Genomic DNA, 14,815 nt, shown 5'->3' with positions numbered 1-14,815 from the left:
CTCCAGCCCTGCATACCCCAGTACCCCTTGCTAATACATACATGCAATGCTGGAGGTGTGGCACTGCATACTATCATGTTCCTACTGAAAAATCCCTGGCTTTATGTCACATTCTGGATGCAGATATTAATCGTATCTCAGCATGTTTTTGTTTTCTTTTTTCATTTTTTATTTGCCAAACTCAAGTTAGATTGTAGCACCCAAGACCCAATAAGGGAAAAGAGAAGGATTTGGGGGCTTGAAAGGAAATGTAACCAGAGGACTGTAATATTGTACTGTGATCTTTGTAGGCTTTCTGAATCCAAAAGACGTGATGACGCGGCAGACTGGAATGCATAACTTGGTCCATAACTTCCTCGGAGGGACAATGTCTGAGGTTCCCATCTCCAGCAATGATCCCATGTTTGTGCTGCACCATTGTTTTGTTGACAAGCAAGTTTTATCACTAAGTCTGTTGCCTCAGAGGTGGAAAACTTACTAGATACATGGGCCTTCAACTGGGACCCATGACACCACCAAACGGTGTATAATAATCAGTATTTGTAGTGTGTGAGAGGACGAGACTCTGTCATGGTGAAATTGGTCATCAAGAGGGCACGGGGTTTGCACATTTACTGAGTGCAGGACTAAGCAGCATAGGTTCTAAATGGAGAAAACTGACCTTGCAGCTTTCTCCAGGTTTCCAGGTCTCCAGGTGGTAGTCCTGGATGGGGCTCTCTAGTTTGGAGATTCCATAGTGCCTTGGGCAGGATGGAAGCTGCAGGTGGCAGCCTCTCTGACTCCTGTAGGAGACCTCCTGTCTCTCTTGGGTAGAGCCCTGAGGTATTCCTAAACCTCCATTATAAGGGCTGTGTACACCTGGGTACACATCCTGCTGGTCCTCCACAAAACCCAGACACTGGGTTGGAGGTTCCGTCCCATCCAAGGCACTATGGAATCTCCAAAGATAGTAGTAGATGGATGAGTTGTGAAGGTACTATAAAGTCATTATTCTCTAGCAGTCACATATAACATGTTCCGTCTCTCCAACTGTCTCCTCTAATCAGTCTCTAACAATTTCCTAAAGCACTTGTGACAAGACGAGACTCTGTCACGGTGAAATTGGTCATCAAAAGGACACGGGGTTTGCACGTTTACTGAGTGCAGGATTAGGTAGTATAGGTTTTAAATAGAGAAAACGGATCTTGCAGCTTTCTCCAGGTTTCCAGGTCTCCAGGTGGTAGTCCTGGATGGGGCTCCCTAGTTTGGAGATATGGAGGCAGCAGGTGGCAGCCTCTCTGACTCCTGTAGGAGACCTCCTGTCTCTCTTGGGTAGAGCCCTGAGGTATTCCTAAACCTCCATTATAAGGGCTGTGTACACCTGGGCACACGCCCTGCTGTTCCTCCACAAAACCCAGACATTGGGTTGGAGGTTCCGTCCCACCCAAGGCACTATGGAATCTCCAAAGGTAGTAGTAGATGGATGAGTTGTGAAGGTACTATAAAGTCATTATTCTCTAGCAGTCACATATAACATGTTCCCACTCTCCGACTGTCTCCTCTAATCAGTCTCTAACAATTTCCTAGAGCACTTGTGATAGGACGAGACTCTGTCACGGTGAAATTGGTCATCAAAAGGACATGGGGTTTGCACTTTTACTGAGTGCAGGACTAGGGAGCATAGGGTTTAAATGGAGAAAACTGATCTTGCAGCTTTCTCCAGGTCTCCAGGTGGTAGTCCTGGATGGGGCTCCCTAGTTTGGAGATTCCATAGTGCCTTAGGCAGGATGGAGGCGGCAGGTGGCAGCCTCTCTGACTCCTGTAGGAGACCTCCTGTCTCTCTTGGTTGGAACCCTGAGGTATTCCTAAACCTCCATTATGAGGGCTGTGTACACCTGGGCACACACCCTGCTGTTCCTCCACAAAACCCAGATATTGGGTTGGAGATTCTCTCCAGCCCAAGGCACTATGGAATCTCCAAAGGTAGTAGTAGATGGATGAGTTGTGAAGGTACTATAAAGTCATTATTCTCTAGCAGTCTCATATAACACGTTCCCACTCTTCGACTGTCTCCTCTAATCAGTATCTAACAATTTCCTAGAGCACTTGTGACAGGACGAGACTCTGTCACGGTGAAATTGGTTGTCAAAAGGACACAAGGTTTGAACTTTTACTGAGTGCAGGACTAGGGAGCATAGGTTTTAAATGGAGAAAGCTGATCTTGCAGCTTTCTCCAGGTTTCCAGGTCTCCAGCTGGTAGTCCTGGATGGGGCTTCCTAGTTTGGAGATATGGAGGCAGCAGGTGGCAGCCTCTCTGACTCTTGTGGGAGACCTCCTGTCTCTCTTGGTTGGAGACCTGAGGTATTCCGAAACCTCCATTATAATGGCTGTCTACATCTGGGCACACATCCTGCTGTTCCTCCACAAAACCCAGACATTGGGTTGGAGGTTCCGTCCCGCCTAAGGCACTATGGAATCTCCAAACTTAGTAGTAGATGGAAAGTTGAATTGTGAAGGTACTATAAAGTCATTATTCTCTAGCAGTCTGACTTAACATGTTTCCACTAACTAACAAGTTCTTGTAGCACTTGTGACAGGACGAGACTCTGTGACAGGATATTCTATTGTTTTTTTCGATTCCATTCCATTATTGTCTATTCTATTCCGTTATTTTCTATTCTATGTTATTCTATTCTTATCTATTCTATTCCTTATTTTCTATTTTATTCCATTTTATTATATTCTTTTCCTTTATTTTTTATAATTTTATTTTCCATTCTATTCTTGTATTTTCTATTCTATAATTTTATTTCTATTCTATTCTGTTCCATTCTACTCTATTATTTTCTATTCCTTTTTTTCTATTCTATGCTAACCTATTCTTATCTATTCTATTCCTTTATTTTCTATTCTATCCTATGCTATTCTTTTATTTTCTATTCTGTTCCATTCTATTCTTTTATTTTCTATTCTGTTCCATTCTATTCTATTATTTTCTATTCAGTTTTATTCTATTCTTATATTTTCTATTCTATTATATTCCTTTATTTCAGTTCTATTCTTTTGCCATTCTATTCTTTTCTATTCTGTTTTACTCAAATTTGGATAATGCATTTCCTTATAATTTATTTTGGATTCATTGAAGGTCATTACTCTTGGGATTCGGATACATCCGAACGAAAAAAAAAGTGTTCGAATCACACTTGTCTAATGCCCACGTTTGCATTGCTTACAGCACAGCCCTCGTATTTTTTGTCTGGATTTTGCATATTTTCACATATTCATAAATATTTGTAGGATCTTCGAGGAATGGATTTGCAGGCACAATGCCACTTCGGACATGTACCCTGAAAATGACCAACCGGGCCAAGGTCCTGACGAGTGCTGCACTCCGTACTTCCCGTGTTACAGGAACCTCCTACGCACCTCCGACAAATATGGATACGTCTACTCGAAATACCAGGGGATGTAATCCGCCATTGAAGCCAGTCTTAGGAGACTTGGGATCTGCTCCTCGTGTGATGGGAAAACCGATTCAGAACCACAACAAGCTCTCATATCAAATCTGTCCAATCATCTCACATCTCACAATCCTTCACGATGAATATCCAATGTCGTTTTGTAAAACATAACACACTCTAACTGAGGAATTAAAATCATGAAAGGAAACCTACCACTACCCACTCATTGAAATTGTTACTTTATTGATTGTGACCCAATAACTTCCACAACAGTCATTGGCCTCAAAGAAGCATGGAGGTCAGAAGCTCTGTTCTGTTTGCTACATAATTGTTCTGGCAATTTTTAGATGTGCTGCATCACTGAAGGTTTAAATTTTTGAGAATCAGGGCTTCTGCTTTGGGGATGTCTGATGAATGAGCGATGGGACCTTGTGAGGGTCCTAGGCTACTCAACTCTTGGAGGTACAAGGCGGGGCCGTTGGTGCCTCAGCCTGAAAACCTTTGTGAGTGTGAGTAGGATCTTTCATAGTTAGTCTGGTTGAGAAAAGAAGTTCCAGAGTGTCCCCCATCCTCTGGAACTCTCTACCCCAATTTATCAGACGATCGCCTACTCTGCTCACTTTTAGGCGATCTATGAAAACCTCTCTCTTCAGGGAAGCCTATTCTGCCCTCAGCTAAGGCACTAGGCAATAAATCAAGAGCACAGCTTGGGGTGGCCCCTAATGGTGGCCATACCCCCCCCCCCATCTGCAAAAAAGCAGCTCTAAATACCAAGGGATGTAATCCTCCATTGAAACAAGTCTTATGAGATTGGAGCCAGCTCTCTATGCGATGGGAAAACCCCTTCAAATGACTGAGACCTGACGACCACACACTCTCATGTCCAATCTATCCTATCATCTCACTATGATGAATTTTCCATGTAATTTTGTACATTTAGGACACAGAGAAGATCTTGGTCTCTGACCATTGGGTTTTGGTATCACCTTTAGCTGTAGGACACTAGGCAATAAATCAAGAGCACAGCTTGGGGTGGCCCCTAATTGTCGCCATTCCTCCCCCCCCTCATCTGAAAAAAAACAGCTTTAAACACCAATGGATGTAATCCTCCATGGAAGCAAGTCTTATGAGATTGGGGCCAGCTCTCTATGTGATGGGAAAACCCCTTCAAGTGTAACCTCAGGATCACCAGCTCTCGTGTCCAATCTATCCTATCTATCCTATCATCTCACTATGATGAATTTTCTGTGTAATGTTGTACATTTTGGACACAGTGGAGATCTTGATCCCTGACCATTGAAGTGCCCCAAATCAGTGCCTATTGAGAGGTGGGAAAACCAATTAAAAAAAGGAAGAAATCCCTGCAAACAGAAAGGAAACCAAGGTCCTTACTCCCTGACACTAGGCTAAGAACCAAGTTGCTTTTTTGTAGATGGGGGTTTGGCCACCATGCGCGGCTTGCCCCTAGGCTGTGCTCTTGTATTTTTTACCCAGTGCCCTTCTCCAGAAGGTGGTACCAAAACCCAATGGTTACAAATCAAGACCCTTGCTGTGTCCTCCAATGAATGTAAGAGAAAATTTCAGACTTTACTGCAAATAGGAATAGAGCCAATGCATTTTGGGGGACGGGACTCCCCACTTCTTCAGGTCTCCTGGCTTTTCCACACAGGAAGAAACACTTTACAGCACACCTTTGGGTTGATTTACTGAAACTGGAGAGTACAGAATCTGGTGCTGCTCTGCAAAGAAACCAATCAAAAGCCCTACAAAATGACCTCCAGCAGGCCACTGGTGTGAATGTCTCTGACCAAACAATCAGAAACAGACTTCATGAGGGTGGCCTGAGGGCCCGACGTCCTCTAGTGGGCCCTGTGCTCACTGCCCGGCACCATAGATCTGGATTGGTATTTGCCATTGAACACTAGAATTGGCAGGTCCACCACTGGCACCCTGTGCTTTTCACAGATGAGAGCAGGTTCACCCTGAGCACATGTGACAGACGTGAAAGGGTCTGGAGAAGCCATGGAGAACGTTCTGCTGCCTGTAACATGGTTCAGCATGACCGTTTTGGTGGTGGGTCAGTGATGGTCTGGGGAGGGGGCATATCCATGGAGGGGCGCACAGACCTCTACAGGCTATATACTGGCATCCTGACTGCCATTATGTATGGAGATGAAATCCTTGGACCTATTGTCAGACCCTACACTGGTGCAGTGGGTACTGGGTTCCTCCTGGTGCAGTGGGTCTTGGGTTCCTCCTGGTGCAGTGGGTCCTGGGTTCCTCCTGGTGCAGGGGGTCCTGGGTTCCTCCTGGTGCACGACAATGCCCGGCCTCATGTGGGGAGAATATGCAGGCAGTTCCTGGAGGATGAAGGAATTGATATCATTGAATGGCCCCCACGCTAACCTGACCTAAATCCAATAGGACACCTCTGGGATGTCATGTTTCTGTCCATCCAATGCCGCCAGGTTGCACCTCCGACTGTCCGGGAGCTCAGTGCTCCAGATCTGGGAGGAAATCCCCCAGGACACCATCCATGGTCTCTTTAGGAGCTTCCCCCGACGTTGTCAGGCATGCATACCAGCACGTGGGGGCCATACAAACTACTGAGGACCAATGAAATTTCAGCAAAGTGGACTCGCCTGCTGCATCATTTCTTCATTTCTTCACTTTCATTTTCGGGGTGTCTGAATTCAGTCCTCTGTAGGTCGATCATTTTCATTTCCATCCAACGATGGGGCGTCCTTACGTTCCTAACACATCAACCCATCCATGTCAGTATAGAGATCTAGCAGGAGATTTTTCCCCATTGAGATCTGACGGGTTTTCAAAGTCTTCCTTTAGTTTTTTTGTGCAGTGTATATATATATATATATATATATATATATATATATATATATATATAGTAAATAATGTGAGTCACTGGCTGGCAGGTTTGTGGACAGTACATACGTGTCACCGAGGTCTCTTACCTACACATGGCGAGGGGCTTCAGGATTTGTGCCTGCAGCGGACAGAGTAACCATTTTGTTTCCTCAGATCCTACCCCTGATTCACACCAATGTGTTTTTTAGGGCTTTTTGCAGACACGCACTACACTTCATTTACCATGGTTTCCTATGTTACTATTTTTGAGCTGCTGCGTTTTTAGAAAGGGTCGGGGACTTTTATAAACGCAAAAAGCAAAATTTTTTGCTACAATCGAGATCAACGGAGAAGCTGCTGAAATGCATTAGTGCGTTTTTGTCGCATATTGCGGTTTATTTTACTTGCAAAAAAAATGTGCATTTATTAATGTTTGTCTAAAAAAGTGAACTTATCCTTTAAAAGAAATGCTAGAGTGCATGGAGCCTTAAAAAAAACGGATCAAAAGTAAAAGGCAGAGGTGTGAAGCCAGCCTTAGTAAGATCTTGTATAGATCCTGGAGGCTTTGTATGGTTTTGGGTGGAATAAAGCCTCCAGTCCTTGGTTTACCTGTTAGCCAGATCTCTCTAATCAGCCCTTTATAGATGTGGGCTGAGTATGGAGAACTCTGCTGTTTGAGAGCCTGACGCTGGGGAGAAGACTGACTTGTGGCAGAGTACGGAAAGGGTATGTGTGGCTTGCATTGGGGTATGAGAGATATATATATATATATATATATATATATATATATATGTGTATGTATATGTGGAGTGTAACTTTGTAAAGTATTCCTTAGAAGGAGCTTGTGTTGTGGATGTAGATCTTTTCTTTGATGTTTGGTTCCACTCCCATGATATCACTGGACCATTTTCTTTTTATTCATAAGCTGTGAATCCATGTAATATAGTGGAGATGAGCACTGACTGTGAGGGGGTTGGGTACTGGGGGGCAGATACCTGCTCTTCCTTGCCAGGTTAAAAAGGTGGCACTAGTATATATGTACTGCAATCAGCACAAACTGTCTTAAATTATTTTTTTTTAAATTATAAACTGGGGTGCTTGTTGACTTGGAGGGCTTTCATATACGTCCCCCATATTCATGGGTCCAGGGATGTGGGAAGGAGGGCCTTGTGATCAATATGGGGACAAGGTGCTTTGCTAGAAGGGTGTTCTGAATGGGTCAGGCAAGTGGACTGGTATGGTTCAGAAGGGGGGGGGGGGGGTACATGCTCCCTGTCCCCTTCCCTGGACAGCCAGGCTGCATGCTTGGGAAGTGGGTCTGAAAAGGATTTTGGGATTACCCTATGATTTTTACACTCTTAAAATCTATGCCAGACTCCTATCTAGGATAAAGATTTGGCATGGAAATTGTATAGGGTGTTTTTTTTTTTTTTTTTTTTTTTTTTTTTTTTTTTTTTTTCTTACAAAAGAGAAGGGTTGGGGAGAGGTGCCAAGCCACTAACCGTGTAGCAAATTTTATTAAATTTAAAAAAGGGTAGGAAATACAGTAATTATGCACTCAGACATCACTGATAAAAGCATTGGATTGAGCTCCAAAAGATGACTCCAGTCCACATCAGTGCCACTGTCAGGAGCCCTGTGGAACCAAAGCCGGGATCCAAGCAAGTTGCCCGGGGAGCTCCAGCTGGAGACCAGATCTGTTGGAGAGCTGACCAAGGAGCTGTTAAATGTCCGGGGTGCTGTGTCCAATCGGAATGTGTTTCGGAAGCCAAATCGCACACCCTTAATCAGCTGGGTTCATTTGGCCTCCAATGTCCTCCCTGGATGTTTGACAGCTCTCCAACAGATCTGGTCTCCAGCTGGAGCTCCCCAGGCGGCTTGCTTGGATCCCTGCTTTGGCTTCACATGGCTCCTGACCGTGGCACTGATGTGAACTGGACTGGCGTCTTCCAACAGTAGTATCTGTGAGGGCATAATTATTGAATGTTATACTTTTTTTTTATTTTTTTTTTTTATTTCTTTGCTCCTCTCCCCATCCCTGTTTTGTAGCGTCTAGGTTCTCAGCCCGCTTAGAAGGCAGCCTTCCCCAGCCAGTGGTGGTAGCAACAAACTATTAAACCTTACCTCTGGGATTATATTTGTATGTATAATTTTTTTTTTTGTTGTGTATATTTAAAGTGGATGTACCACTACACACAAATTGTTGATGGTTGTATTACCTATATGCAGTTTTGTAGATCCACATGTTGATGATTTTCAATTATAAGTCCCCCATACACTCCAAGTTTGCATGAGATCTTGCAGGTGCAGTGCAGAGTGATGCTGTGGGGTTTTTGGGGTGTTTTTTGTTTTTTTGCTATGGTACACCATAACCAAGAACCATGCAGCTGCTGCAATCCTTGCAACCAATGATTTAATTGGTTGCTAGGATGCCAGCATGTTGGTTAAGGGTGTCATTGGTTGCTAGGACACATAGCATTATTGGTTACTAGAATGTAGGTGGCTCCTAGCAACCAAAGATGCATGCTGCCTGCACAGCAGGAAGTAGTGAGACTAAATGAATGGCTTCTGGCTACAGCCAGAGGTTTGATTTAGTGGGTGATCACCCTAGTCAGTTCATAAATGGTGAACAACCAAAGTCTGCATATATCCCGGGTAAAGAACTCATTCTTTACATGCACACAGGTAAATGGGGGGTCCTAACCCCTTACCTGTCTTGTATAGTGGTGTTTGGAAATCCAGTTGTAGAGAGGCGATCAAAACACGAGCAGGAAGTGCTTGAGTTTTTAGAAAGCCCATTACCTGCTCCAAAGTGGCACAGAAATACTCTTTGCCTTTCCTAAACCAACTCCCATATTTCACTTAACGTTTCATGCATTTAGAATCCCCTGTTTTGACAACTTTTTTTTTTTTTTTTTTTTTTCTTTATTAGATTGGAGTTCCGAAACGCTCTGGGTCTGCTGTCTTCTCCAATGGTCGATCTTCTACTGCTGTGAGCGATGATTGCCCTTGGAGTCTTCCTCGTTCTTTGTTTTAATGTAGTCCAGGGTCAATTCCCACGAGCCTGCACCACAGATATTGCAATTCGGACAAAAATCTGTTGCCCGCTTTGGCAGGATGGCAGCCCCTGTGGTTCCAACTCAGGCCGCGGCAGATGCCGTAACCAGATTACAATTACCCCTTTTGCAGCTGGCACAGTGCCCCAATATGACGACGACCGCCTGGACTGGCCACATTTTTACTTTAACTCCACTTGCGAGTGCTTCAAAGACTACAGAGGCTATGACTGCGGTGACTGTAAGTACGGGTATTTTGGAGAACAATGTGACCGCAAAAACAACATTGTGCGCAAAGAAATTCGAGAACTTTCTTTTCTGGAAAGGAAAAAATTCTTCAGCTACTTGGCACTGGCCAAAACCACAATAAGTCAAAATTTTGTCATCTTATACACTGGAGACCGCCATCACAAGGACACATACCGCTTTATTGATGCCTTCATCTATGATGTTTTTTCTTGGATCCATTACTACTCCACAAAACCACTTCTGTTAGATGGGGACTTTCTTTTGACCAGAAACTACGCCCATCAAGGTCCAGCTTTTCCCGGTTGGCATCGGCTGGGCCTCCTCTTCCTGGAGAGACAAATTCAGCTCTTGACAGGGGATGAAAACTTTGCCCTTCCTTATTGGGACTGGCGAGGAGAGAAAAAATGCTCCATCTGTAATGATGACTTCTTCGGGGATAATGACGTGCAAGGGTTTATCAGTAGCTACTCCCATTTTGCCACTTGGAAGGTAGGTGGGGAACCTTTCTCAGGTTTGTACTGCTCTTCAGGGCTCTGTTAGAGAAACTTCCCCTCACTTTGTTGGCATTTTCCTCAAAAAGAAAAGCAAACTGCTTGTGCTGTTGAATATTTGTCCTCGCTTAGGTCTCGTAAAATGTCACCATGACCATTAGTGATGGGCAATCTCTAAAGTGGAGCATTCACATCTGCATTGCTTTCCCCACTTTTGCACAGAGCAAGGATCTATATGGAAACCCTTGCCAATCTGTTAGAAATTTCTACCAGACCTGTAGACAGGTAGTCTGTTTTCCAGAACAGGTGACACTGGACCGCGGTGGCAATGCCAAGGGGAGTAAGTGTGGAGAAATTGGGTTTCTGGCTTCCTCTGTCTGAAAGGACAGTGATCTGGTTGGATGCTCTTGTCCCATGTGACCCTGGTGGTAGGGCTGCCATGGGGCCCCATACAGCCAACCTGATGGGGTGCCCCCCAGAAAAAGTTTTTTACTATGCTTCAGTTATGAATGAATACAGTGACTGATTAGTACCTTGTTCATTTAGGAAAGGAAGGGGCTGGTAAATGACATTTATCGGATCCTTCCCCCAGTCTACCTTGAAGGGTCCTATAGTGTGCTTGCAGCTTGGTGGAAAGGAGGGAAGCTGGCAGCACTGAGGGGGTGGGGGCACACAGGGGATGCCTGGGCAGCAGCAAGGGGGGGGGGGGGGGACGACATATGGTGCACAGGGAGAGTGATGGGTCTTGCGGGGGGGTGGGGGTTTATAATTACTGGAACTGACCCCTGAATGGCTCTCTGCAGCAGCTGAAAGCCAGTGGGAGGAAAAGAAGCTAGCTTTCAGCTGCTGCAGAGTCATACAGGGGATTGATTCCCCCCACCATGCCTATCACCCTCCCCACATCTGGCTTTTCCAGCTGCCAGGGCCCTTTATAGGAGGACTGGTGTTTCTCCGTTATCCATGGTCCTGCCTGATGGCCATCTTAGGTCGAGCAGAGTTTAAGTCCTCTTCCCACAGGTTTTGGCATGCTTTGTGAGTGGCTAGCATAGGGACAGGTTCCCTGTCAGTCAGCACTACCAATTGGGAAAAGTTCCAGTGAAGGAGGGAGAGAGTGGGGACTATGTTTACCTTCTCGGGAGGCTTCCCCTTTTTGGTTGGATTAGCCAGGCGGTATTTTGCTTCTCATTGTGGACAACTGAGTCTACAAACTTCTCTCTGCATTGAGCTGTTGTAAGTGATATTGGTCAGGTTAGCCCTCCTGTCAGGCCTGGTCATACTGTTGAAGTACTTGTACAATACATTGTTTTTAGCAAATCGGGACTCTGTATGCTTCCCACCACACCCCGCTGCACCTGCCCACCACACCCGCTGCACCTACCCAACACCCCTGAATACTGTTGATTGCAGCATAGCATATAACCATAATGGCCAGTTGTAAATACATGGTTTGACCATTTTGCAGCATGCACAAAGCCCTGATGGTGCTAATAAAGACTTGGGATGAAGTTCAATACCAGCAATGAGCAGGTTTTGTCCAGCCTCATTTCCTGACCCCAGACAAGCTTTTAGCTGAATGGGAACACATTCCCACAGATCCCAAATCTTGAGCCTTTCCAGAAGGGTTGAGGCTGTTGGGAGTCAGTGGCATGGCCAGTGCTGTAATACCCATGGTTATGGGATGTCCAAAAACCTGTAATGGTCAAGCATCCAGAGGATTTGTGCTAGTAGGAATGATTGTGGGGTGCTAGGAGGGGAAATTTGGGGGCAGGATACTGCAAGGGGATTTGGGGGCACATTTCCTGGGAGAAGCAGATTTGTACTAGAGGGTGTGTTTTGAGCATGTGTTTTTGTTTTTTGTTTTTTTACTTTTAAAGGAAATTTTTGCCCAGGGGGTAAGTGTGAAGATTGGTGTACACGGGGGGTGGGGGGTGGATTTTTACTAACTGTAACAGAACTGTGCCAGCCTGTGTTGAGTATTTCCTTTAGGACCCCCCCCCCCCCCCACTAAGCCAATACACAAACATGCATCCCATAATTGATCCCATGCAAGACACACAATAGAACAATGGGATGGAACCACATGGCATTAAATCAGCAACCCCCCACCCTAATAGTACAGATCACCCTGTACCATCTGAAGAGAAACTTGAAAAAGGGGGGACCATACCCCAGAAACAGTCTAGGCAACAGGTGTACAAATCTGTTCCCCCTTCCCCCCCCATTCTGTTATCTGTGGCAGCTCTGTGTATAGCCAGGGGGCATGCATGGTAGGTCAAGCTCAGTCTCAGTGGTGTGGGCTCAGAAGCTTTGGCAGCTTACTCCAACTCCATTCATCTTGTGGGCTCCATCCTAATGGAGGACTTGTTCCCTCCGCTGGGAGAGGTAGCATCTCAGAGGAGTGGTTGTACAAGCCCGCATACAGAATATCTTAATGTCAGTGCAATCATTTTAAGGTGGTGTTTTGATAACCTCTACCACAATGGGGCGATCGGACTCTCTAGGTTTTTGGGTTTATCCAGTGTCCATTACCAGCTGGAATCTGCAGCTACAAGTGTATACCTATACCAGGGGCGGACTGACCATTTGGAAACTCTGGCACTGCCTGAGGGCCTGGGGTCAGTAGGGGGGCCCCATGAGATGCCCCTGGTACTTAGGCTTTTTTGAGTTTGAGCAAGGACACAGGGGCCCCATGATACCCTATTGCCCGGGGGGCCCCATGAGTTGTCAGTCTGTCCCTGACCTCCACATACAGGGCCAATGACTGAATTCATTGGAAGACTATGGCGATGTGCACACTGGCCCAGTGGTGGTTTTGATTGCTACCATTCAGAGTGCTTTGCATCTTCAATCAATGCAAAGCATTCTCTGATTTGACCAGGTGAAGCACATGGCTGTACGTACACTTGGCTATACATGGGCCCTGGAATTTAACATAAAAATGGGAGTATTTAAAATCAGCAAACGAGCATTCATCTCTCTAACGAGGCTCTTTCCCTTAGTCTATTTGCAGCGGGTACAACTATATTGATGTTTACTGCCTGAGTGCTGTAGACTATAATCAGATGGAAAGACTACACAGGAAGCCTGGAGTTGAAAATGGAACCTTCCTACCCACCTTCCAAGATGTAGAGGACACGCTGAAATGGGAAGCCTTTGACACCATTCCCTACTACAGGACCTCAAAGAAAAGCTTCCGTAATGCTTTAGAAGGTGAGCAAACAGTATATTAACCTCCCCTATATAAAAAAAAAACAGTTGGCTTTTTGGTTTTGTTACAATGTCACTGTGGAGATCTCGCCTTATTCCTTGTCTTGGGGAGATTTACTAAAACTGGAGCCCTCCGAATCAGGTGCAGCTGTGCACGGTAGCCAATCGGCTTCTAACTTCAGCTTGTTTAACAACTTCCAGTCTGGATGCTTCCCCCCCCCCCCCCCCCCCCCCGGACAATTTTCAGCTTTCAGCGCTATCACACTTTGACAATTGCATGGTCATGCAACACTGTACTCGTGTGGGTTTTTTTTTTTTTTTTTTTTTTTAGCCTTTCTTGAGACAAAGCTTTATTTTGGTGGTATTTTATTCAAAACTGGGATTTTTATTTTTTTGTTATGTAAATGAAAGTCCACTATTTTGAAAAGTTTTTTTTTTTTTTCTTATAAAATTTTGCAAGTACTTCATAAATCTTGGCCAAAATTTATTCTCTTTTTTATCTTTTTAGTAAAAAATAACCCAAATTAATTTATAACCAAAAATTATTTTAATTTTTGTTTTACATTTTTTATATTTTTTACATACTGTCACCCTAGCAGTACAGTGTCAAAGCAACAAACCATGTTGGGCAAAGCCTCTTCCTTATCAGATGTTCTACAATGTAGACCTGATAGTTGAAGCCTTCCCCCCCCCCCCCCCCCCCTTTTTCAGCAACTGAAAATGGTACTCAGTAGTTTGTGTGGCCCCCACATGCTTGTATGTATGCCTCTCAACATCGGGACATGAGACAGTGTCCTGGGGGATTTCCTGCCACATCTGGACCAGGGCATCACTGAGCTCCTGGACAGTCTAAGGTGTAACTTGGTGGTTTCAGATGGACCGACACAGGACATCCCAGATGTGTTCTATTGGATTTAGGTCAGGTGAGCGTGGGGGCCATTCAATGGTATCAATTCCTTCATCCTCCAGGAACTGCCTGCATATATCATGGGAAACCCCAGATTTGTAGAGTGCTGCTGAATCCAAGCTCCTAGGTTCAATTAATGACCCAATTTGCTGTTTCAAAGAGCTGAATCGAGCACCTCTCCTAAATCACCTTCAGATAAGACAAGTGCCCAAAGTTCTGTACCCTGTCCAAAACTAAAAAATAAACTCAACGGTGATATGTTGAGGAAAGGACCCAACAGTATAGAAATGCATGTGCCTGAACCTGTAAAATCACAGGGGCCCCATAAAAACTTGAATAATCGATGTTTAAACCTTTTTATGTAACATGGACCAATGCTATCTGGCCATGTAAGGGTTTTTTGCCAATTCTTTATTGGCTTCTGGTACCAAAAACATGAGTTTTTTTTTTTTTTTTTTTTTTTTTTTTTTTTTTTTTTTTTCCCTCCAAGCAGCACAAACTGAAAACACTAATTTCATACCTATTCAAAGCAATTGTATCAATCTAGATCTCCACACTTTTTTTTTTTTTTTTTTATTTTGGTGGGGAAAAAAATTGCCA

At 44.7% G+C, this 14,815-nt stretch overlaps 1 protein-coding gene across 1 annotated transcript; it reads left to right on the top strand.

Moving 5' to 3' along the window:
* Window positions 1–9,304: 9,304 nt before the first annotated feature.
* Window positions 9,305–13,311, top strand: LOC149429165 (tyrosinase-like; the record flags this gene model as incomplete). The annotated part of the gene is made up of 2 exons (XM_089666659.1): window positions 9,305–10,099; window positions 13,101–13,311. Coding segments are annotated over exons 1-2 (1,006 nt in total), but the record flags the coding sequence as incomplete, so codon positions are not given.
* Window positions 13,312–14,815: the final 1,504 nt, after the last annotated feature.

Source organism: Staurois parvus, unplaced genomic scaffold (assembly GCF_062004578.1).
Source record: "Staurois parvus isolate SC_StPar_1 unplaced genomic scaffold, SC_StPar_1.0 ptg002763l, whole genome shotgun sequence".
Taxonomy (NCBI): domain Eukaryota; kingdom Metazoa; phylum Chordata; class Amphibia; order Anura; family Ranidae; genus Staurois; species Staurois parvus.
This window is presented reverse-complemented; position numbering and strand designations above follow the sequence as displayed.